The 24,604-nt window shown below is 41.4% G+C and overlaps 1 protein-coding gene across 5 annotated transcripts in view; it reads left to right on the forward strand.

Moving 5' to 3' along the window:
- The window catches only part of LOC127570353 (catenin delta-2-like), a 909,541-nt gene that overhangs the window by 877,048 nt on the left and 7,889 nt on the right, over positions 1-24,604 (forward strand). For all 5 annotated transcript variants that reach the window (XM_052015821.1, XM_052015822.1, XM_052015825.1 and 2 more), the window contains one exon: positions 11,231-11,357. In XM_052015821.1, coding sequence (XP_051871781.1) covers positions 11,231-11,357 — 127 coding nt within the window. The remainder of the gene's footprint in view (positions 1-11,230; positions 11,358-24,604) is intronic.

The following is a 24,604-nucleotide window of genomic DNA, read 5'->3' on the forward strand; positions in this document are numbered from 1 at the left end:
GCAGGTACACCCATCCATCTGCCTCAACACACCTCCTCACATCCAGCTACCAATGAGATTCAAAGTTACATGTTTATGTAATTTCCTTCCTCTCCCTCACTATCACAAAGCCACCTGTCCATTCAGCACATGCTATAACTCTCTCTGAAGCCACGTCTGTTCCCTCCCTACAGGAGAAGAGAGCAAAGGACACCAGAGTGAGGCAGAGAACTTGGGCATCCTGGCATTCAGCCTGCATGTGCTGAAGGGGCATCCCCTGATGCAAACAGCATGACAGAAAGCAGATCATTGGACTTGGGGAGATGGGGTTCTCACATTTTACTGGTGACGGAATCCTATTTCATCCAGCCGCATTGCAGTTGTCTGGATCATTATCTGCAGCGAGTGAACTCTGATAATGTGGAACACAGCCGTTAAAATATCTTTTCTGAGGAAACCTTATTGAGCTGAAGCATTAACTTTGCTTCTCTCTTCCTAGTTGCTGCCTGACCACCTGAGTATCTCCAGCATTTTTTTTTTAATTATTATAATGTCTTGCCTTGAAAGCTCTAACTCAAGTTTTTATTCTTAACCAGTCCTGCAAGATGGTGATGACCCCTCCTTGGGAGAGGTCAGTCACTCTGAGAGTGTGCCATGACTCATGCCTACCATCCATTAATGCAGGTACTCTGTGGTCAGCACAGTTCCATAAGGCAAATAATTGGGCTTTTAAATGGTGACTCACCTTTACAAATGAGGGGGAGCAGCAGCTCCTCAGGTACTACCTGCAGTATAGTCCTCCTCCTCTTGGTGCTTTTCCACACCTGAAGATGCAGACTCATCTCTGGAATGTGTGGCCAACTCTTGATGCTCTGCCATGTGGTGGAGTATGCAGCACTCACCACCATTCCCAAGACCCTAGCTGGTGCACATGGAATTCTACCGCCGTGATGGTTAGGACACCAAAGGATTTTTCAGCAAAGTAACTTCTTGCTTGATTATATTTCTCTCTCTACTTGTGGCCTCATTGCTTGGGATCTTTCCTGGGCTCATCAGCCATATTTTCAGTGGTTCTCCTTTGGACTTCAGAAAGGCAACCCATCAGTCACCTTGCATCAAGGAGGATGGACAACCATGGGCCAAGTGAATCTCCACAATAGCTGAGCGAGCGTCTTGCATCCCACAGGTGAAAAGTCTTTGTGTGGATTGGGACATTAATGAAACGGAATCTTTTCTGATTAATGAACTGGAGCTGTTCTGACAGCCTAGTGAATGCTACCTCTTGCACCCTGCCCCTTGAGAAGACGGCCAGAGCTTGAAACGTAAGCATCCTCTCATTCTGATTGGTCCATGGGTGGCATAATTCATGTAAGTGCCAGCTCTTGAGAATATAGTATCTGTCAACTACCTGTCTTGATTGTGCAGCTCAGTGTACATCTCCAGCAATATCCTGGGAGCATCCCAAGGTGTAGCATTTATGGATAGTGGTTACTTTGGTGGTCACTGGGGCATGTCTACCAGGTACAGGAGACAGCTGGACTCCTTCTGGGAGACTGCAAAATTCTGTCACCATCTACCATGATAGACTGAGTCTAATCAGGATATAACTTTCCAACATCTCCAGGAAATGGAACAACTGTGTGAGGACCCTGTGTCAGGGTTTGTCCTCCAACATCATGAGCCTCTTCCTCCTGTGGAGTTGCAGATAGGTCAGGAGCAGTGGCTCTTCGTACTGCAATTTCCTCTTTGTCCCACAGTATTGCTGTGAGGGCAGCCCCCTTGAGAAAATCTGTTATGGCAGCAAATAAGTGGCCGGGTCCAAACGTGACTGGGCTGCGCAACAGAGTTCAAAATGCCGGGTCATCTTCTAATGCCAGCTCTACAATTTGTTGAGAAACATTAGAGATCCTGTGAAGAAATACCTTCACAGAGATATTCAGCAGTAAAGCTGCATTATTTATGCCAGGCATGACTGTCCAGTCCTCAGCCCCTGACCCCACCAGAGATCCGGAAAATTCCGGGAAAGTTTGGAAGCCCATTCACCCTGCGATAGAATCACAAACTGCTGTTATTGCTGCAAGTAATGAGTGTCTCACAAATGTAATTCATCAGCTCAGCTTTCTTGGGTTTTCTGATCACAGCCTGAAAAACTTGGGTTAAATCTGCATGTCCAGGAGTTTTGCACCTAATTTCTGACCAGCTAACATTTAACCTGCACCCCCATCTCTCCCCATGCCTACAGAAGTGCTCTCCTGTGGCCTGTTGGAGAGCCTGCTGGAATCCCACCCACGCTCAAGGGTTAAGATTTTCCACCAAGAGTTTGGATTCAAGGAGGGCTCAGAACCTAATCCCATAGCTAGTGGGAGAGTTGTTTTGTGGTAGTGACTATAATTCATTTTAATTTAGCATACTTCGGGAAAAGTACCATGCACAGTTCTGGTCACATTATAGGAAAGATGATTATTAACAGGAGAGAGTTCAAATGATATGACAGCAAAATTTCAGTTTTGAGGAGGGATTGGATAAGCTGGGAGGAGGCTGAGGGGATGCTTACTTAAAGTATATTAAATTATGAGGGGATAACTAAAGAGAAAGGACATATTTTCCTTAGCAGAGGGAATATAGATTTAAGTTGATAGTAGAATTAGTCTTTCTTGTGGAAAGTCTTTCTTCTCCCAGAGGGCAGTGGGGTTCTAGAACCCGGTACCTGAAAGGGTGGTAGAGGTTTAAAACTCCCATCACATTTAAGCACTTGGATGTGTCCTTGAAGAGCCACGACCTGTACGGTTTAAGGACCTAGTGTGGTAAGGTGGGAATAGACTGGCACAGACACATTTGGTCAAATGGCCTCCTTCTGTGTCATGTATTCTTTCTGATTCTAACTCGGAGACACTTTTCCTTGTACAGGACACTTAACTGTTGGATCTTGTGGGCTGTTCCATCGGCACATGTGGTCCAGAAGGAACAGACTTGAAATCTCCTTTTCAATAATTGGATCAAGTTATTGGTCGGTACCTTTGGAATGGCTGGGTAAAAAGCCGACTTACTTAGGAACATTTTTGGAGGAGGAAAGTACAGGAAGACTTTTCACCAATGTTGCCACTGCAGGCAATAATAACAATATGTGCGTTTTTTCAGTACTGATCCTTCCATTGTTTCTCACTCACTAATACTTCCCTTTTCTCTGTACTCTCTGTTCATCTGCTCATTCTTCTTTATACCATACTATTTCTGTTGCTGAAGCATCCACTTTCTTACTGCATCTCCCGCTTTAAGCTCCATCTCCCTTCATGTTTTGGTGTTAAACTCTCCATGTCTCTGTACATTCATTTGCTGATTCATCCTGGGTATACAGAGTGACCTCATCCCTCAGTAGGCTCATGATGCCCACCATGACCTGCAGTACCCTGTCTACTCTCAGTATACCCACTACGGCACACAGTTACCTGCAGGACAAAGGTATATCAGGCCAGGCAAGGGTCCTCCCCTCTTTACCTGATTCACGATAATTACGTTCATTGCTTAAAATTTCCATGAGCTGTTTTGCATTGCATGCGAGAGTGGGTGAGGCCTTAGTTTAATGTCTGTTCAAGAACTGGACTTCTGGCAGTGTAGCGCTCTCTGGACTCATGGAATTTCAGTCTGAGTTACTTGCTTTAGTGGGCTTAACCCCGCAACCTCTGGCTCAGGTTGTGAATGCTGAGAACAGAGTCCAGACAACCATAAAAAGGTAACGGGGAAATGAAACAGCAAGTACCCAGGCCTGAATTTTAGCCCAGAGAGTTAGTCCACAAGGGGGTGCTGTTTTGAGGTTGGCAACCCCAACAGAATGGGTTTCCTGTTCTTCCTGCTTTTTTTTAACTGCAGGACCTATTTATTTTTCTTTCTGATGGCTTTCCACATGGCAGTCTAATTGGCAAGATGGAGGTCCATCAGGAGGGAAGCCAACAGCACAAGGCCCCAGCCAAGGAGATCAGGTAGGTCTGGTAGGGGAGGTGTGATGGGTGTGTCCTGTACTGCAGTTGGTGAGAAGGTTCCTGAGTATGGAGATGTGGCAGTATTTGAGACGGTGGTCAGGATGTGTTGGTTGAGGGTAGTCAAATGGTGTTGAGGGGGGATGGATCCATTGGTGAGAAGGAGGTACATGTGGTGGTCATGGTGGGAAGACCAGGCAAGTGGTGGGGCAGAGTTACTGGCTACCGTGTTTAGCCTGGAGTAGTCACTCCTGGACTCCTAGCCCACAATCAGTTGGTCCTGCACGTTCAGCCCTTCTCACCTCACTTCACCTGATGAGTTTCTGAGGTCTGGGAAACTTGGCTAATTTGAAAAACAGTTGAAGTGAAAAGGCAGCGCCTCACTGTAATATTTGAATGACCAACCTGTTTCTCCTTGGAAGTGGGTCCAATTAAGTGACTTGGGTTCCTGATTCAGATTCTTTGAATTTTAATCTTGTTCTTTTCCCAGCTCACTGATTGTTAGGTGTTAAAATTCAGCTGAGTCATTCCATAACTTGTCTAACTCCTAATAGAACAAACATTTACGTTTGGCTTATCCTGCCCTTATTTTACCATGGACATTGAATGGATTCAGTGAAGCAGACTTGTACCCTCATGTTGCAGAATCCCAGTGGGAGCAACTGTGATCCATAGCCTTGTGTAGATAAGCAACACAAGGATTTCACTGGGAAGTGAGTTGAATCCTGATTTCTTTTTTAAAAAAGGGGGAAACTGAGCAGTGTATAATTTGTTTTGTCTGGTGAGTGCTAACTGGGAGTGAGAGGTGTGGAGGCAGGTTTGGCTGAATATTCTGGGTGCAGATTCATATATTAAATCACTTTCTGCAGGGGCAATGGGAAAAATTGGAAACTATTAATAAAAATTTCACCTGAGGAAGCTCAAACCTTCTCCTCAGACAAAAGTCCAAGAGCGTTCCTGGGGAAGTAGAGAAAGTGGAAAGCCTGAAATTGATTCAGGGATTACCAAAGCTGGAGAAATATTGGTTTCTCATGAATCCTTTCTCATGGCCCTAAGATGCAGATTCTCTCCCCCAGCACTTGTCTGCCCTGCTTTGAGACTCATCCTTAAACCTGGCTCGTTGAGCAAGATTTTTGGGCAGTACAGAGTTTGTTTGTTCTTTTCCTTAGGCAGTCCCCTGGGATCATGAATAGGTTGCTTCCACTCTGGTCCTGTGAGTTCTGAGCTGGCCAATGAGGCCATTGTGGGAACTGCAGACACTTCTGGAGGTGGGGCAGGCAGTGCCTGATTGGGTGGCAGGCGGGTATTTTGTGAGGTGGTGTTTTCCTTCCACTACTTACACAGGACCTCTGCGTGCTCCCAATTCATGGAGGTTCTCAACACTATTCTGAATGCTTCTTCTCCGTTGAGCAGTCATGGGCCATAGATCTCCAACAGTCAGTGGTGATGCTGCCTTTTTGTTTCAAAGCTTTAAGCACATCTTGAATCTTTCCTCTGTTGCCTGTGCAAAGCTTGGAAAAGAGTCCCTGTTTAGGCTCACTGGCGTCAAGCATGTGAACAACATGGCTTGCCCAATGGAGCCAACTGACTGCAATGAGACCCTCAGTCTTGGAGATATTGGCCTGGGAGAGGTCACTGATACTGGGGTGCTTATGCTTCCAGTGAATTTGGAGAATTTTGTGGAAACAGCATGTGATATTTTTTCAGTGGCCTGAGGTGTAGATAGTCTAGACTTCAGAAGCGTATAGGAGAGCAGTGATCACTGCTGCCCTGTGGGCGTTGAATATTGTCCCAGGTTTGAGGTCTTAATCTTCAAATACACTTTTCCTCAATCCACCAAAGGTTGTGCTAGCACATTGCCTGCAAAGCACCTTGGTCATTTCCCAGTGGATGTGGATTCAATCAGGTGCCAACCTGCTGCCAAAATGAAATATTAAAAATGATCTTGTGAAGCATGCAATCTCCCTGGTCTCCTTTGTGTGACTCACCCTCTGTCTGCCCAGAAGGTTAACTTTCAATTCATAGAGACTCCAAGACAACCTTGAGTTTTTGTCAACTTTGTCTGGTAGGGATTCTCTACCATTATCTGTGGGCCACTATATCTGCCATTGACTTGTCATGCAACTCTGTGCTATAGAGTAACATCTGCTCCTAACCCAGGCAAGGGCAGAAAGAGCTGGGAGGCAACAATATACAATGGGACCTACTGTATTTGTATCCAGGGGCTTGGACTAATGATCTGGAAACATGATTGTAAATCTCACTCTTGTAGCTGGGAAATTTAAATTCACCGTTAAATAAATCTAAAATGAAAAACTGATATCCACAATGGTAGCCATAAAACTAGTCCAAATTGGACTAGTAGGAAAAAATCCCACCTACTTCATAGCGATACAGCAGATTTGTAACTCCAGGCTCCTGGGTTCAATGTTGACCTCAGATGCTGTCTTTTTTGAATCTGCATGTTATCCCTGTGACCACGTGGGGTTCTGCTGGATGCTCTGGTTTCCTCCCACATTCCAAACTTGTGCTGGTTGGTGGCTTGAAGGGATGCTGTAAATTGCCACTGGAGCAGCTAGTGGTGGGAGAATTATGGTGGGCCGTGTGAGGGGGAATAGGATTACAGTGAAAGAAGTGGGAGGATGAGGTTAATGGGATTGCCCTGAGAGCTGGCAAAGGCTCCCTCAAATGTTACAAGAAGTATGATATATGAAAGAAAAAGTTCACTTTTGTGCCCTGGACATGACAGTTTGCTGTCCTTCCCTGGACTGGAGTACATGTGACTCCATGCCTCAGCAATGTGATTGACTGGACATAAAGCCTATCAATTCAAGGGCATCAGGATGAGCAGTAAGTGCCAGCCTAGCCAGCAACCTCGCCTCCCAAGAGAATAAACAAAGGGCCAGGGAAATGTTTGCTCACATAAGAGTTTCTCATTTAAAATCCTATTTTGCTGAAGTATATATTTTAAATGGTCACAATATTCACAACAACCTGGAATCTCAAATTGTTCAGCGAAGCGTCTGGTATTCATTAGACATGTTCCACCACACATTGAGTGCAAGGTCACATCCACTCCTGCGGGGCAATCTCTCAAAGTCTTGCTATAAAGACTCTTTCTGCCACCTGGTGGAAACATCAGGTAGTACAGGTTCTAACTGAAAAGGGCAACAATGATCAGTTTTTAAATAAATGATCATTTCTGATGCAGTGTCTCGATCCAAAACATCGACTTGCACCTTTTGCCTCCACAGATGCTGCTTGACCCGCTGAGTTCTTTGAGCGTTCTGGTTTTGTTCTAAATTCCAGCATCTGTAGTCTCTTTTGTCATCTTCAAAAAGTGCTAAATTATCCATTGTTTATTTGAGCAGGGAATACCTCTCATTTAGAGGGATGATATTGTGAAGAGAATTCTAGGTTTCGTGGAATGCAGTATAACCAATCAAGAAAATCATTGCAAATCTTTTAAATTATTTTCTTAGCAATCTGTGCTGAGTTTGTAGCAGCCTATGTATGAAAGATTTGAATTTTTGTTGCAGCCTTCAAAACCCTAGGTGATCCTAATGTGCTTTGCAGCCAATTTGTACAAAGGAAGTTCCCACAGACAGCAATATGTTAATGATGAGGTAACCTGTTTTAAAGCTGTTGTGAAATTGCCAGCCTCCCTCCAGTTCACCTGATCCCTGGACTCCCTATCCACATTGTTCTCTCACCTTATCCTCCCAGTTTCCAGCCACATGTCTTCCTGGTGGCTGGAAGCACCTGCCTTTCAAGATGCAGATAAGGCCCTACCATCAAGATCAAAAACTTCTCTTCATTCCCAACGGAGTCCTGTTCTTTTATCAATTATGACCTCACCCTATCCGTGAGCACTTCAACTCCTGGTAAGAATTGAGACCACGAAACCTGCAGTAAAATTCATTCAAAGTGACCTGACTACACTATACAAGTAGTGAAGGAACAGAAGGCTTCATGTGCTTCGAAATGTGGCATCTTCCCATTCTGCCACATTGAATACAAAAACAAACTATTGCCAAAAATGTGACTTAAAAACAAAGCATGCTGGAAACGCTCAGCAGGTCAGACAGCATCTGTGAGGAGAGAAACAGAGTTAATAATTCAGACTGAAGGCCTTCCATTGGAACTCCACCTGAATAATTCAGTTTTCCCTCAAGTGCTGTCTAACTTGCTGAATGTTTCTGGCATTTTCTGTTTCATTACAGAGTTACGAGGTTAAAAAGGAAGATGTTACATTTTTTCCTTCAGCCAAGGGTGGGAAAGCTGAAAGTGTGGAAAGCGCACAAATCCATAGTGTTTTATTTTCAGAAGTGCCAAAGTATTCATGGCTAATGAATTACTTTCAAAGTGTAGCCACTGTTATAATGGAGGGAAATACTGCAGGCAAAGTAAGGTGTCACAAATAGTAATGAGCTGAATAGCCAGATGATCAACTAATTGAGATTAATATTGGCCAAAGAGATTAATGGTGGGTGAACTCCCTGTACTTCAAATGGTGCATCTGCCTGAGAAGACAGATGGGGCATTGTTCAACATCGATCCAGGGCAAACATATGGTGGAGAGAGTAGGGGCACAGTTCTCCTCTTCCCCCAGTAAACATTAATTAGGTTAAGGATACGCGCAGATGGGCATAGGTCTATATAGTGTGTATCCAGTGCGCCCCTCCAAAAGCAATCAACGTTAAATTCCTGCACATGCCATCAAAAGGTAGTAACCCTGACAGTGCAGCACCCCTCAGTATTGCATTGGAGTGCTAGCCTGAATTACGTTCTCAGGTCATTGATGTGGGACCTGGATCCATGAACATCTGACTCGTGTGTGAAAAAAAAAGGTCAACTGAAGTGAAAAATAAAATGAAGAATATAGTAAGTACATGGGAAAAACTGAAACATGAAACTGCTCAGCAGGTAGAAGACGTTGGGCAAGAAGGGCTTTATCACAACCAGTCATCAGTAAAGGGTGGATGTGCAACATATAAATCGGAATCTGACAACAGGAAGATCTCAGCAAAACATTAGTCTTGCTCCTTCTGATACTGATGACCTGTCTTGCCTTTTCAATTTCATGTAAACCACTGGTTGACCCTCTTGGTGAGACGTGCTTGTATCAAAGTGGAGAAATAAAGAAAATTCCGCTTTAGGCAGCACATCCAGCAAACACAATTAGAAAATGTGTGTGGTTCTGTGGTAGCTGATAATGTTGAACATCCTATCGTGACAGGAAGTTTTACAATGTAATTAGAGTGAGGGTGGTGAAGGTGAAACCTAGTTACAAGTTCAGTTTAATTCATTCGTCAGCTGATGTGCTGGGTAGGGTCACTGGAGTTTAAACCAGACTCAAATGGATTTGATAAGATGTCAGCACCGGATGCAAAACTGACTGACACTGTTTTTCCTCTGTACAGTTTTTAAGGCCATTTTGATTCTGTAGCATTCAAGGACAGCCCTGTGACACTGAACAGCAGATTGTTGACGCCCAATTTAATCCTAGGTGCAGACCACTGACTTTGTAACAGGTTCTACAGCTGTGCTAATTTAAATTAGAGCTCTGTAGAAGGTTGTTTTAAGTGAGCTGTAATATAAGCCAAAATGTGATGTGAGACGAGAAGAAACTTCTTCATCTGGAGGCTGATGGATCTGTGGTATTCACTGCCTGAGAGGCTCAGTCAGCTCAGCAGATTTCCAGGTGTTAAGGAAATCAAGAATGATGGAATTTGTGCAGGAAAGAGTGCTGAGGTAGAAGGTCACCCATGGTATTATGAAATGGTACAAAGGGTTCAATGGCCTCCTGTTTATTCTTACATCCTTAAAGGTTGGGGTTGGTAGCTGCAGAGGTGAAGTGTCAGCCAACATGCCCCTTGTTCTGGGTTAAGGTTAGGGTTTCCATTATGTTTAATTAATTTTATAGAATCAAAAGGAGTGGGAGAATTCTTCCTCCTAACTGTATGGAGCAGTCACAGGCTGCTGATGACTGGCCCTTGCCCACTCCCACTATCTTTGCTCACCTTCTCCTCTAACCTTAGGGTGCACACGAGCTGACGGTGGCTCCAACAGGGAAACTGCACTGGGGTGCCTGAATGGTGCCCTCAGCTCACCTGATGAAAGAAAAGACTTGAACTAAAGTAACATCTTTTATTACCTTGGAACATCACAAAATGCTTTATACCAATGGTCGTTATAAGAAGCTCAACAGCCAGCCTGAGCACAGTAGGATTTCACAAGCTAGAAATGTGATAATGTCTGTTGATGACCATGAAGGGGGATAATTAAAGGGCTGGACACCAGGTAGAATTCCCCTGCTTTTTTCTAATGATGTTGTGGAATGTCGTATCTCCTTCTGAGAGGACAGGTGGAGATTTGATTGAGTCTGGAAAATGGATTTAGAAAAAAAGGTCATTTATTTTTGTCCTCTGACCTGTGTTCTGGCATGCCATGGGAGTCAAGCCTAGTGCTCTATGTTTCCTAAATAGTTTTTAACAATGACTATCTGCTTGTCCACTTGTAGCCACTGCTTTCTCAAAACTAAGTTCAGGCATCATAAAGGTACATCTGCCAGCAATCCCAAGAAATGTAATCTTATCACGTTGAATGTGGTTGTTGTAAATATTTTAAGTTTTGCTCTGATAATTTAGAAATTCACCTGGACCGCTACATTAATGCCTTGTAATCACTCGCAGTTAGCTGGTTTTTTGTGGGGGATCTGTCTGAGCCTGTTGACCTGATCTATGCCTGGTAGTCATGCCAACCAACCATTTTCTTGTTGTTCCTTTCAAATTCAACCTTGCTTCTTGAATAAGTTCTGCATTCAGTCATTACCCTATGTGTTTGAATGCATCAGTTTTGAAATATCTCACCAAGACACCTGTCTTTCATATTAAGTCATTCCTCCCCAAAGTACTCAATGGTGAGAATGACTGATCACTTAGCAAGTTCCAAAAGTTTGTACCTTTCACCTTGTGATTTTTGTACCTTTCCTAATGATTGCTGTTAATATTGCTGTTGAAGCTTTTCAAGTGTGGCTTGAACAAGAAATCTGAACACAAATCGGATTAACTCACTTGATGTTGAAAAGATTGACAGTGTCATTTAAATCCTCGGTGGCAAATGATGGACCTCCATTTAATCCCATTTTTATATATCTTTCTATTTTATTTAATTGTATCAGTGGATAATCCCTTACCCTTTGATAATGTCCATGGGAATCCATAGTCCCATTCTACATGGCTGTTATTCTAACACACTAATTTTGTTTTTTGCAGGATGGATGGTCACAGTATCATTTTGTGGCCTCATCTTCTACAATAGAGCGGGACAGGCAGAGGCCCTACTCTTCCTCACGCACTCCCTCCATATCACCGGTCAGGATGTCCCCGAACAATCGCTCAGGTAAGCTACACCAGGACTCTGATCACTTCCCAAACAGGCTGGCAAGGTTGGTGTCATTCTAATTACAGGCAACTGCAAAGGTAAGTTCCCACTATTTAAATCCAAAAAGAAAAGTCTATGTTTAAAACAAGTATACAGCTATCATAGAACAAAACAGCACAGAGGGAGCTCCTCAGCCTATTGTGCCTAGGCTGGCTCTCTGAAACAATTAGTCCCCACTGCCCTTCGTCCTGTAAATTGCATCAGCGGATAATCCCTTATCCTTTGGTAATTTCCCTGGGGATCAATAGCCCCAGCATATGTGTTCAATGTTTCAAAGTTGCTATTGAATCTGTTTCCAACACATTCTACATCATATTCACTCAAAGTCAAAAAAGTCAAAGTCGAGTTTATTGTCATATGCACAAGTACAGGTGCACTGAAAAACTTACTTGCAGCAGTATCACAGGCACATAGCATTAAGGGCACAACATTCACAAGAAAAACATGAATTAAACATAAATTATACAAGAAAGAACACAATTAGAACAAAAAAAAGTCCATTGTAGTGCAAAGTGGTCATAGTGTTGCTATACTGAGGTAGCGATTAGGGTTGTGCAGGTTGGTTCAAGAACTGAATGGTTGAAGGGAAGTAGCTGTTCTTGAACCTGGTGGTGTGGGGATTTCAGGCTTCTGTACATCCTGCCTGATGGTAGCTGCGAGAAGAAAACTTTCTGCTGCGTAACAAAATCTTTTCCTCATCTCCCTCTTTGTTGCTAATACTCTTAAATCAACGCCTACTAGTTATGAAACCTCCTGCATCTTTCATAATCTGCTCTGCTTTCAGTCGTCGTTATCAGTTGATTTGCTATCCATGGTTAGCACAGTTATCCAGGCCTCATCTTGAATGTTTTTTCAAAGATATATATATAGATAGATAGATAGATTCATTCATGTTGAATCAATTATTGTCTTTAGAAATATGGTAATCAGTTTCCAGATCACTCGTGTCCACTGACTCCCTCCTGTGCGCTGTTCTACTGGAATGCAGTATTTGGTTACACAACTGCACCTTGTGACTTTGAAACCTATCACTGTTTGTAAGATCCAATGGAAGAAGTTTGTTAGTTAATATCATTTCTTTTTGAGTTTTAAATGCTTAATATGTTTATTAATGCTTTTAGCACATGGTAGGGCATATAAATGTTTATTTAGAGATGTATTGAGTAGAAAGGCGAAGGCCTTAGTGATATCCATGTTTATTGTCATCTGCAGGAAGTCCATGCTCCTATTCCTTTTGGATAATGAGAATTTAGTGCATTAAAGGCATTCATGATTTTTAACTAGTATTAAATCTGCCATTAATCTCCCTTGTAGGGAAAACAATCCCAGTTTCTCCAGTCTCTCCACATAACTCTCCACATATTCCAGTGATTTGCATCTGCACCCTCACTGGGGTATGCATTTTAAAGAACAATGCCTGATCGATCTATCTCGTGATTTATAAGAGTTTACAATAGCTACCTTACCTTGTAATTATTGTCCTCACAAATAAATCCAGCATAAACATAGAACAGTACACCACAGGAACAGGCCCTTCGGCCAATGATGTCTGTGCTGACCATGATGCCAATCTTACATGATGCCAATCTTACCTAATCCCATGGTCCATATCCCTCTGTACTCTGTCTGTTCATGTGCTTGTGTAAATGGCCCATAAATAATGTTATTGTGTCTGCTTTTACCACTTCCCCTGGCAGCATGTTCCAGGCACCTACCATTCTCTGTGTGAAACAAAAACTTGCCCCGTAAATCTCCTTTAAACTTCCCCCTCTCACCTTAAAACTATACCCTCTAGTATATGACATTTCCACCCTGGGAAAAAGACTATCGACGCCTCTCATAATTTTATAAACTTCTATCAGGTCTACCCTCAGCATCTAATACTCCAGAGAAAGGAATCCCAAGTTTGTCCAACCTCTCCTTGTAGCTTGAACTCCCTAATCCAGGCAACATCCTGATGAACATCATCTGCACCCTCTCTAAAGCCTCCACATCCTTCCTGTAATGAGGCGACCACAACTGCACACAATGCTCCAAATGTGGCCTAACCAAAGTTTTATATAGCTGCAACATGGCTTCCTGACTTTTATACTCAATGCTCCAACCTATGAATGCAAGTTTGCCATACACTTTGTATACCACCCCATCTATTTGTGTTTCCACTTTCATGGAGCTATGGACTTGCACCCCATGATCCCTCTGTACATCAGTGCTCCTAAGGATCCTGCCATTTACTGTATGCTTTCCCTTTACATTTGACCTCCTAAAACACTTGTCCAGATTAGACTCCATCTGCTATTTCTCTGCCCACATTTCCAATTGGTCTATATCCTGCTGAATCCTTTGACAACCTTTCTCAATATCCACACCTCTGCCAATTTTTGTGTCACAAACAACAATGGAGGTTCCAGCACTGATCCTTGCAGAACACTACTGACCACAGACCATCAGTTCAGAATAACACCCCTCTACCACTACCAATGACCAAGAGAAAATATGGTCCTCTATGGCCAAGCCAATTTAAAATCCAATCTACCAATTCTTCCTGGATCCCATTTGCCTTAATCTTCTGGATCAGTCTACCATGAGGAACCTTGTTGAAAGCTTTACTGAAGTCCATGTAGACAACATCCACTGCCCTACCCTCATCAATCATCTTCATCACCTACTCAAAAAATGCAATTGTTTATAAGATGTCACTGCAAAGCCAAGCTGACTATCCCTAATAAACCTGTTTTTCCAGATGCGAGTAGATCCTATCCTTAGAAATCTTCTCCAGTAATTTCCCTACCACTGATGTAGTGGTGGAATCCTGCAATATTTTTATAGCCTTACCAAATAGGGAAAGTTATATCTTCCTAAGATACCCTATGATTATTTACATTAAACAAATTTGCAGAGTTGCCATTTGTAGCACCATAAGTGCTCTGCTTGTTTGGATGCACTGAATGCAAGACCAAGTCAATGAGCACCACTTGTTAATGTTCAATTACCTTTCATGTGCTTAAAGCCTACTAAATAACTCTAAGTGGAGTAGGGTAACAGTTTGTACAAGGCACTAACTGCAATTTAAATACAGTTAGAGGTTGGAGTGGAGCTTGAAACAACTGGATTTAAGGCCACTACACAGAGGGAACTTTCTTGATTCTGTAAAATAATATTACAGAGCACTCGTATGTGGCAGGAAAATTGAGATCACTGAGTGTTCTGTCAACAGTGGGGACAGTTCCTTTATCCAAGCTTTGTATTGGCAAAGATTTTATGAATAATTTACTTAGCATTTTTATTCAGTCAGAGATGAATAGTCTTCCACAATAGCTAAAGAGAATTGTAATTGTAACTAAACAGTAGAGTGATGGGTGGCTTCAGCAACTCTTTCCATAAACCACTTCACCTTTCTGCTTCCTTTCTTCCTTGAAGGGGCTTTCTCAAAACCAGCATTTTTGGTCCAGCTTTTGGTCCCCTATCATTATACTTGTTATGTGACTTGGTATTACTTTTTGTCTGTTCTTGTGATGCACCTTGAGAATTTTTGCTGCATTACATAAATGCAAGTTGTTTTATTGTTGTTGGATTTGATGGTAATGGAGTGATTGGAAGTGATGAATCAAACTTTCATACTCCATGGTTGAGGATGACCCAGCTCCCTCTTGGAATGGATTGGCATTCATTATTATGTTTTAGCATTATTCTAGCTTTCAGTACTTATGATGTGACAAATGACAACTTAATGTAAGTGATTATAGGTTATTGTTTTTGGAAGATATGACTGCCTATTTAAAACAGTTGTAAAAATATGTAGTTGTCCACCCTAGCCTATCTTCTTAAAAATGGTTAAGGGATTTACCCACAGTTCACAGGTGTCACAGTACAATACCTTTCTCCACACCTGCTGATTTTTGTGACATTCAAGAGAAACACATTTTAAATTCAGCATTTATATACTTTAAACCGAGCCTGGCTGCCTTACTTTGCAGGAAACATTGTAGCCCTTGACATCCAATCCATAAGACATAGGAGCAGAATTAGGCTATTCAGCCCATCGAGTCTGCTTCGCCAAACATTGATGCTGACAAAATGTGAAAGACTGCAGATAAAGCACGATCTGTTCCATATCCTGAAAATACTTTTAATAAAAGTGGAGGTTTATTGCATTGCTTATACACTAGCAGAAGCATTTGGATTGAAAAGCCTCTCTGTATGGACATTCTTCCCAGAAATGTCTTCTACCTTGGTAATGATTTGCAAAAGGCATATATGCAAGTACAAGGAATTAGGAAAGCTAACAGAATGTCATTGTCTTTTGCTAGTGAAATTGAATATAAAAATAAGGAGATCATGCTTCGGTTGTATATAGCACTAGTAAGACCAAATCTGGTCTCTTTACTAAAGGAAGGATGTACTTGAAGCTTTTCTTTCAGGTTTCTCTGTCAGGAACTCAGGTTTCTCTGCCAGGAACTGAGAATCAGTAGTGGAGGAGTATGCAGGAACTCAATTAACTCACCCACCCACCACATAAAGCTGCACCTGTGGCAGAATCTGCAGATCCTACATAGATCTGTTACTTAAGAACTCACAGGGCTAGAGTAGAAGCAAGTCATTCTTGCCTCAATGGGCTGCCTAAGAGGGAAATAGGCGATGGAAAATTTAATGTATTAAGATCATTAACTGCTTCTTCCATGTGCTCTTAATTAACCGCAAGTGTGACACCCTTCTAAAATCTCTGAGCTTTTAATTTTAGTGTGCAGTGACATTAGTAGAGAATAATTTCTACTGTGCTGTAGGGGACTCTTCCATCCAGGGAAACAATATTAAAAGAGAAGTCAATTTGTGGCTTTCACCATCTGTTGCTATCAGATGACCCATACATTATTATGCTGGCATTAAAATAGGAATGACTATGTGTCAACTCATTTCAAAACAGAATTGATTTTCTTTGCAGGCAATTGAGTTGAACATCTCATTTGGTCTTGCAAGATGGATGTGTGTCATTATATAATTGCAGTTCATTTCTCTGAGCCATTATGACCATTTCTGTAAGGAACAGAGGTCTGCACACTTGTGTTATTTTATGTTTCTGTAGGATCATCTACAGGTTGTGCAAACAGATACTGATCTTGAGATTGGAATATCATAGTTATTTTATCCTCAGAGGTGCACAACTAATGTACTACAGTTGCCAAACATGGACCAGACTGCCTGCTCAAAAAACTTTTTGTTGTATTAACAAACTATTTTTGTATAGAAATAGAAGATTTAAGAAAAAATTAAGTACATAAAAAGAAAATTAGCATCTATGTGACACGTCTTGTAACCTGTGGACATCACAGAGCATGTTATAACCAATCTAAAGAAGTAGGTTTGATGTGCTGTTACTATTGTAATGTGATTAATAGGAACTTGTAAACTAAGGGCAATTGTAATCAATGGTGAGTCTTTAATAGGTTAACCCATCATATAATTCAGTCTTTTTATACAAGTTGCTTTATTTGCATTTCTTAATTATGTTATACCTCTCAAACAGGCAACAAACTAATTCAATCAGCCACAGGGTTAATTTGCCCTCCCCACCATCATCCTGAACAGAACAGAAGAAATCTCAGAGGATGTTATTAAAATTCTACTTACACTGGAACTCTAGTACAAGTAGAAGGAGGAGTTAAGAGTTTAGGAGGAGTTACCTAAACTTCCACAAGGGTCTGGTTTGCCAGATTAGAGTAGAGTATCACTTCCAGCTTTACAGTTCTGATTCGTAACATTGAATCTGTCCTTCATGGTTGTGTGGCAGCAGTGCCACACTCAAGTTAATATTTTGCATATTTTCTTAGGAGATAACAGGCTATTTGGCCCTTTGAGTCTATGCTAGTTGTTAGAGTAATCCCAATTATTTCCTTTTAACTTTTCTCTCTCATGTTCCTGTCAATTAACCTTCAATTCTACCATTCACCTACACACCGGGGGCAAATTATAGTGGCTAATTAACCTACTAACTAGTATGCCTTTGGGATGTGGGAGGAGACAGGAACACCCAGGAAGGTAGTCATAGGGAGGATATGCAAACTCCACCCAGACAGCACTGGAGGTCAGGGTTGAACCCAATGGAAAATATCTTCTTGTGATGCAGGATTGGAGATATCTGAAGCAGCACTGTATGAGTTATAGTTTCCAAAGCTCTATATCACTGGAATCTTCTTTGCCTCCATGATTGATGTGGACTAATTGATGGAGATTGATAGTTGTCATTAAGAGTAGAGACTAATAAAGCCAAATGTAGCTCTCTCAAGTCAGAAATAGGAAAATTTCATTAGGGAATAAAGAAATGACATAGCAATTAAATACCTTGGACTACTCTCCATGAAAGTGTACACAAATAACTTCCCAGAAATGTAGAGAATCAAGAGTCTGAGGAAAAGGAGAAACTAAAAGAAATTACTACATGTGGAAAAGAAAATTGTGCTCGAGAAATTGATGGGTCTGGAAGCTAATATGCCCCAGGACCTGATAATATGCATCTCAGAGCACAAGAAGAGGTAAGTATGGGGAAGTAGTGAATGTATTGGTTGTCACCTTCCAAAATTCTATATTCTGTGGAATGGTTCCCGTAGATTGGGGGAACTACAGGACAGTTAGCCTAATATCAGTAGCTGGGAAAATGTTAGAGTCCATTATAGAGGATGTGATACTGGGAAACTTAGAAAATATTAACAGACTTAGACAAGGTCAGCATGGATTTATGATAGGAAGATCATGTTCAACAAACCTACTGGAGTTTTTTGAAGATGTAAATGGTGGAATAAATAAGGGAGAACCAGTGGACATGGTGTATTAGGATTTTCAGAAGGCCCTTGATGAAGTCCCACAAAAGAGATTTGCATGCAAAATTAAATAAATGGGATTGGGAATATACAGGAATTAATTGAAAATTGTTTGACAGAAAGGAAATAGAGATGAGGAGGTAGGAGGGCTTTTCAGGAAGGCAGGCGGTGCCTGATGGGGTCCTGCAGTGATCAGTGCCTGGACCCCAGCTAGTCACAACATAGATGTATCAATGATTTGAATGAGGGAATCGAATGCAATATTTCTTAGTTTACTGATAACATAAAAATGGATGGGATTATGAACTGAAAATAAATATGAAATTATAAAACAAAAGGCTTTAAGGTGGTTTAGACCTGCTGGATAAGTAAGCAAATACATGGCAGATGCAGTGTACCGTGGATAAACGTGAGGTTATCAACTTTTGTAAGAAAATCAGAAAGGTAAAGTATCATTTAAATGGTGTTATATTGGCAAATGGTATGTTGACCTTCATTGAGGGAGGTTTTGAATACAGGAGTAAGAATGTAGCAAGACGTTATAAAAGACCTCAGTGAAAACATACCTATAGCATTTGTGTGCAGTTTTGGTCTCCTTACCAAAGAAAGGATTTGTTTTCTATGGAAGGCATGCATTGGAAATTCACCAGACTGATTCCTGGGATGGTGGGTCTGTTGTTTGAGTGGAGGTTGGGTAGATAAGGCCTTATTCACTAGAGTCTGGAAGAAATGAGGAACGATCTCATTGAAATGTACACAAATCTAATCGGGCTCAACAGGCCAGATGTGGTGAGGATATTTCCCTTGGCTGAGAGGGTCTGGAGCCCATGGTCACATTTTCAGGATATCGGGGAAGACCATTTAGGGTGAAGAAGAGGAGAAATTTCCTCACTCAGAGGGCGGTGAACCTGGGGAATTCTCTACCACAGAAGACTATGGAGGGCAAATCACAAAATATTTAAGAAGAAGATAGAGAGATTTCTAGGCAGAAATTACATTAAGCAGTATGGGAAGAGAGCAGGAATGTGGTATTGAAGTACAGGATCTGTCATGATTGTATTGAAGGGCAGCGCAGACTTGAAAGGTCAAATGGCCATCTCTTGCTCCTGGTTTTATTTGCGTTTGATGTTTCTATTAGTCAGCACCTTACATTTAAATAGCTCCTTTAAGATAGCAAAGTGCCCATGGAGATTCATAGGGAGAAAACAAATAAAACTGCAGATGTTGGAATCTGAAACCAAAACAGAAATGCTGGAAGAACTCTGCAAGTCAAGCAGCATCTGAGGAAAGAGAAACCAATTACAGGGTGCAATGGAACTTCGCCTGTTACAGAATTCACAAGTCAGTACCCAAAAATTTGATATAGAATAAATTTCACTCTTACATAATTTATATGGGTAAGTAAAAGTAAATAAATAAACAAATTTATTTTTCAATTTGCATTTGTTGATGCATGCACAAATGACGTGGCTTTGTGTTATGGAAAATCATGATATAGATCGTTTTCTGGGAATGGGAACCCCCTGCCTGCCCCCCCACACACAATGTGGGGAGCGCCTGTACTGTTTTGAGTCAGGGATGCTTCCTTAGAGCTGTGGGAAGAGTGGATGGTTTAGTTTTCAAAGCAGAGCTGGGGAGAAGAAAAATGTGCAAGTTAAAAGACTTTATGGAGATTGGTTAAGACAGATCAGCTGATAGGAAGCCTGAATGCATTTTTAAGAAACAGGGTGAGAAACGAACTTAAGCATGATAGTGGGAAATGATGAGAGAGCAGCTTACCTGAAGTTGTAAAATATTATAGGGATATTGCCAGACAACATTTGGCAGGCAAAATTTGGGGACAAGTGACCCAAAGCTTGGGATAGAAAAGTAGGTTTTAAGAGTGATATAAAGGAGTGTGGAGTGGAGAGGAGATTAAGGAAGAGAATTCCAGTGCATTAGAACTTAGGCAGGTGAAGGCACCCCTACCAACAAGGAGCAAAGGAAATTGCAAACTGGCATGAGGTCAGAATGGGAGGAGTGCAGCAATTTTGGTGAAAGTGGTAGGCTGTGGACAGTTACAGAATTATGGATGGGCAAGACCAAGGATAAGTTATCTTTATTAGTCACATGTACATCGAAACATACAGTGAAATGCATCTTTTGTGTAGAGTATCCTGGGGGCAGCCTGCAAGTGTCGCCACGCTTCCGGCGCCAACATAGCATGCCCACAACTTCCTAACCCATATGCCTTTGGAATGTGGGAGGAAACCGGAGCACCCGGAGGAAACCCACACAGTCACGGGGAGAACGTACAAACTCCTTACAGACAGCGGCCAGAATTGAACCCGGGTTGCTGGCGCTGTAAAACGTTACACTAATCACTACAGAAGACTATTTCTGTTTCATGTGACCACTGTACTGAAATAGCTGTTATTTCTCACCAGTTTGAGTGCATCTGATGTCATTGTGATGGAGGGGACAGAGAGATTGTGGAAACATAGGCTGCAAATTTGTCTGGTCACTTGGATTTTCTCTCTCATTTCCATTTTCCACCAGAGCATTTTAACTATGTTTCCTTTATGCATAAAATTTTGTGGGTATAGATTCATAAATTGGTAAATTGGTTTATTATTGTCGCATGTACCAAGGTAGAGTGAAGAACTTCGTTTTGTACGCCATCCATCCAGATCATGCATTACAACAGTGTGTTGAGGTAGTACAAGGGAAAACCGTAACAGAATGCAGAATAAAGTGTTACAGTTACAGAGAAAGTGCAGTGCAGTCAGACAATAAGGTGTAAGGCCATAACAAGGTAGATTGTGAGGTCAAGAATCCATCTTATCATACTAGGCCGCCATTCAATAGACCTATAACAGCGGGATAGAAGCTGTCCTTGAGCCTGGTGGTACATGCTTTTGTATCTTCTGCCCAATGGAAAGGGGTGGGTGGGTGGGGTCTTTGATTATGTTAGCTCCTTTACCAAGGCAGCAAGAGGTGTAGACGGAGTCTATGGACGGGAGGCTGATTTTTGTGACTCACTGAGCTGTGTCCAGAACTCTCTGCAGTTTCTTGCAGTCATGGGCAGAACAGTTGCCATACTAAGCTGTAATGCTTCCAGATAGGATGTGTTCTATAGTGCATCAATAAAAATTGTTGAAGGTCAAAGGGGACATGCCAAATTTCTTTAGCCTCTTGAGGAAGTAGAGGTGTTGGTGAGCTAGCTTTCATGGCATGCAGGCTTATGTGCATAAAGGAGAAAGAAATTCGCTATTTGACCCAAAAATCAACTGACTTTCCATCACTTTTCAACGGGAGTCAAGCATAGTTGTCTCAGACCTGATACTTATCCAGACCTATTTATTCATCTGTAGCTGGTTTCATTTCAGAGTGCCCCAGGCACTTTAAAGCCAAAATGTATTTTTGAAGGGTAGTCATTTTTGTAACCTACTTATTGTGGTATCCAATCTGCACACATCAAGATCCCATAAATAGCATTCTAATAACCTTATACTTAGTTAAACCAATTGAAGGATAAATATGGGCTATGGCACAAGTGTTCTTCAAGTAATTGCTACAGCACTTTTTATGCCACCTGAGAGAAGAGATATGACCTTGGTTTAAACTTTCTTGGGAAGGGCAGCAAATCTGTCAGTGCACATTCCCAAATGCTGCACTTAAGTGTTTATGTTGCACATTTTAAATACACAAAATGATACTTAGCAGACATGTAATAGCAACCAATGCGTTTGAGTTCCATTTTCAGTGTTATAAAATAAAGTTATGCATGATGCAATGCTATGCATTGACATCAAACTTCTCATCAATGCCACCTGCTCCTTGTATGAACCCTTCACCGTTCATATAAAATTGTGTTCAAATATATTAAATGAAAAATGCATTTGGAATCCAGGTTCAGTAAACATTTTTTTTTGTAGGATGTAAAATATCACACTAATTTTCTGCAATGAGAATGTTATCCTTTAAAATATTTGGTCCATTTTGCAGCAACCTTCATGTCATTCTTCAAGCCACAAAAACAGAGTTTTCAAAACAAAAATAACTTGTATGAAACCCATCCAACAGAAATTTATGGCAACCCTGTCCTGATTAAATGTTCTGCCATGAAACCAATTGACCATTGCAGTTTTCTTTCAAATTACCTTTTTCACATCCCATTTTAAGCTGAGTTCTGAACACTCGACAGGTACACAAAATGTTATCGGAGGATGTTACATCACAGTTTCAGTTGTAGAGGGATGTTGGAAGCTGTGGTACACAAGCAGTCTCTTGGGTGCTGTGGTTGGCAGGGCTGCATGTACCTAATGATTTGGAATCATACATGTAGGTAGATGACTGAACAAAAGCCAAGGAGAACATTTATTGACTTGACATTTTTTTGGCTTCCTAGCAATTTCACAGATTCAGGTTTCCAGTCCCAGTGGTTTTGCAATGAAATTGTCAGTTGTCAGCAAGAGATTTTCAGTCAAGGGAACAAGCCAGTGATTGTTTGCAATGCATGTTATTGAGCAATGAAGTACTGATATCTATTATTGTTAGCGAGGAAATCTGTATCCCTCATTTCAGTGAGATTAACAGGGCGCACAGCTAGAATAACTAGACAAGTTTTTTTTACCCAGGATAAACTAGTAAGGGAGTCAATTTTATATTCCAATTCTTAAAATTACTACAATACTTCAAGGAGTTTTGCTATTTCTTGTAAGCAATTTTTTCCTTCAAACTGTCAGCAAGCTAAATCAAGTAAGGCTGAAGCTCATTAACTCTTTAAACTGTCACATTTCCTTTTACACAAAACTAAGGCCTAATTTTCAAGACATCAAAGTTAGTGTAAGCAAAAATTTTTGAAAAGATCTGATTACATAACAATTTTAGTCAGTTTTGTGAGGCAATTTCCTGGTACAAGAAAGGCAGTCAGTTTACCTGTCAACATTTTCAGTTGTGCTTCCTTGTTCAAAATAAGTACCGTTCGGTTTCTTGCTCTGTACTTTAGAAGTTTGGGTCTTAAAAGATGTCATTGTCAGGTTAGAACAGTGCACCCAGTCCTCATTATCTACTGATTTGCTCTTGAGGTTGACCCCTAGACCCAGCTTGAATTTTCCGAGTAACATACAAAGTGACAGAGGAACTCAGCGGGTCAAACTATCTCCCCGCTTTCAGTCCAGATGAAGGGTCTTGATCCGAAACGTTGACTGTCCATTCCCCTCCTTAGATGCTGCCTATCTCGTTGAGTTCTTCCTGCTCTTTGTGTGTTGTTCCAGATTCCAGAATCTACAGTCTCTTGTGTCTCTCTCTTGAATTTTCAGAGGCTGTGAGCCTTTAGACCATAATTGGAATGCCTTCAAAAGTGTATAAACATGTACTGATGTATTCTTCAATATGTGAGTTTTCTTTATAAAATCAAAACCAGTTGCAAAGCCTGTGGAAGAATCACAACCCCATGTCTCTTCCCCACTTGCATCTTGCTGCCAGCTTCCCTTTCCCTCCCAGCCTCCATCTCCTAGGTCACTAGCTGTTAGCCCAGAAGAACCAGCCACTCCCCTCACATTACTACCATCCAAAAAGGGGTTGAGTGCTGCATCATTTTCCCTCGAGATAATGCAGCATTTCAAGGTTACGTAATTGATGTGCATTTTTAAGATAATTTTAATTTTTATGTTGTTTTGTTAATTGATTTCATTTCCTTTTAGGTATTTTATCTTGTTTGTTAATGATGTTATTTGAACATTGTGGGGCATCTCTGTTTACTTGGGGTTATATTGGGTGCATAGGTAAGGGTTTTAGTGGTATCCGGGTTTTTTGTTATCTGTAGAAAGACGATGTCCCATCCCTCGTGGTTAATGAGGACTGAAAGTATTCGAAGTTCTCCTGTTCCAGTGTTTTGTGTTCATTTAACTGAACTGGCTTTCTCTAGTTATCAGCTGCTTTTGTGTTGCAAATCATCTACCTGAGGATGAGTGTTGGCACTCTGATTCATAAGGTCATGGCTTTAAATCCCACTTCAGAGACATGAGCACAAAACCAAGGGTCTTGATCTTCTTTCATATGAGGCATTACATTATGGCCCTATCTGCCTTCCTGGGTGGACGTAAATAGCACTAGTTGAATAAAGATCAGAACAGTTCTCTCTAATATAATTAAACCAAATTGGTCTGAAATTTCCACATAACATCTTGTCACCTGCAGTCATTGATTCTGAGCAGCACAGGGTCTCACCGGCTGGGTAATGTCATTGACATTCACAAATATTTAAGAACTATTAAAAAAACTAAATAACTTTAAATTAAGTCAAAACAATTAATGTAAATTATATGTAACTTACCTCTCTCCCTCACAGCCATTTCTCTTCATTTAGATAAATGGAGTCACTGTACCTATATCAGATCTAGCCCA

The sequence above is a fragment of the Pristis pectinata genome, chromosome 5 (genome assembly GCF_009764475.1).
Source record: "Pristis pectinata isolate sPriPec2 chromosome 5, sPriPec2.1.pri, whole genome shotgun sequence".
NCBI lineage: Eukaryota > Metazoa > Chordata > Chondrichthyes > Rhinopristiformes > Pristidae > Pristis > Pristis pectinata.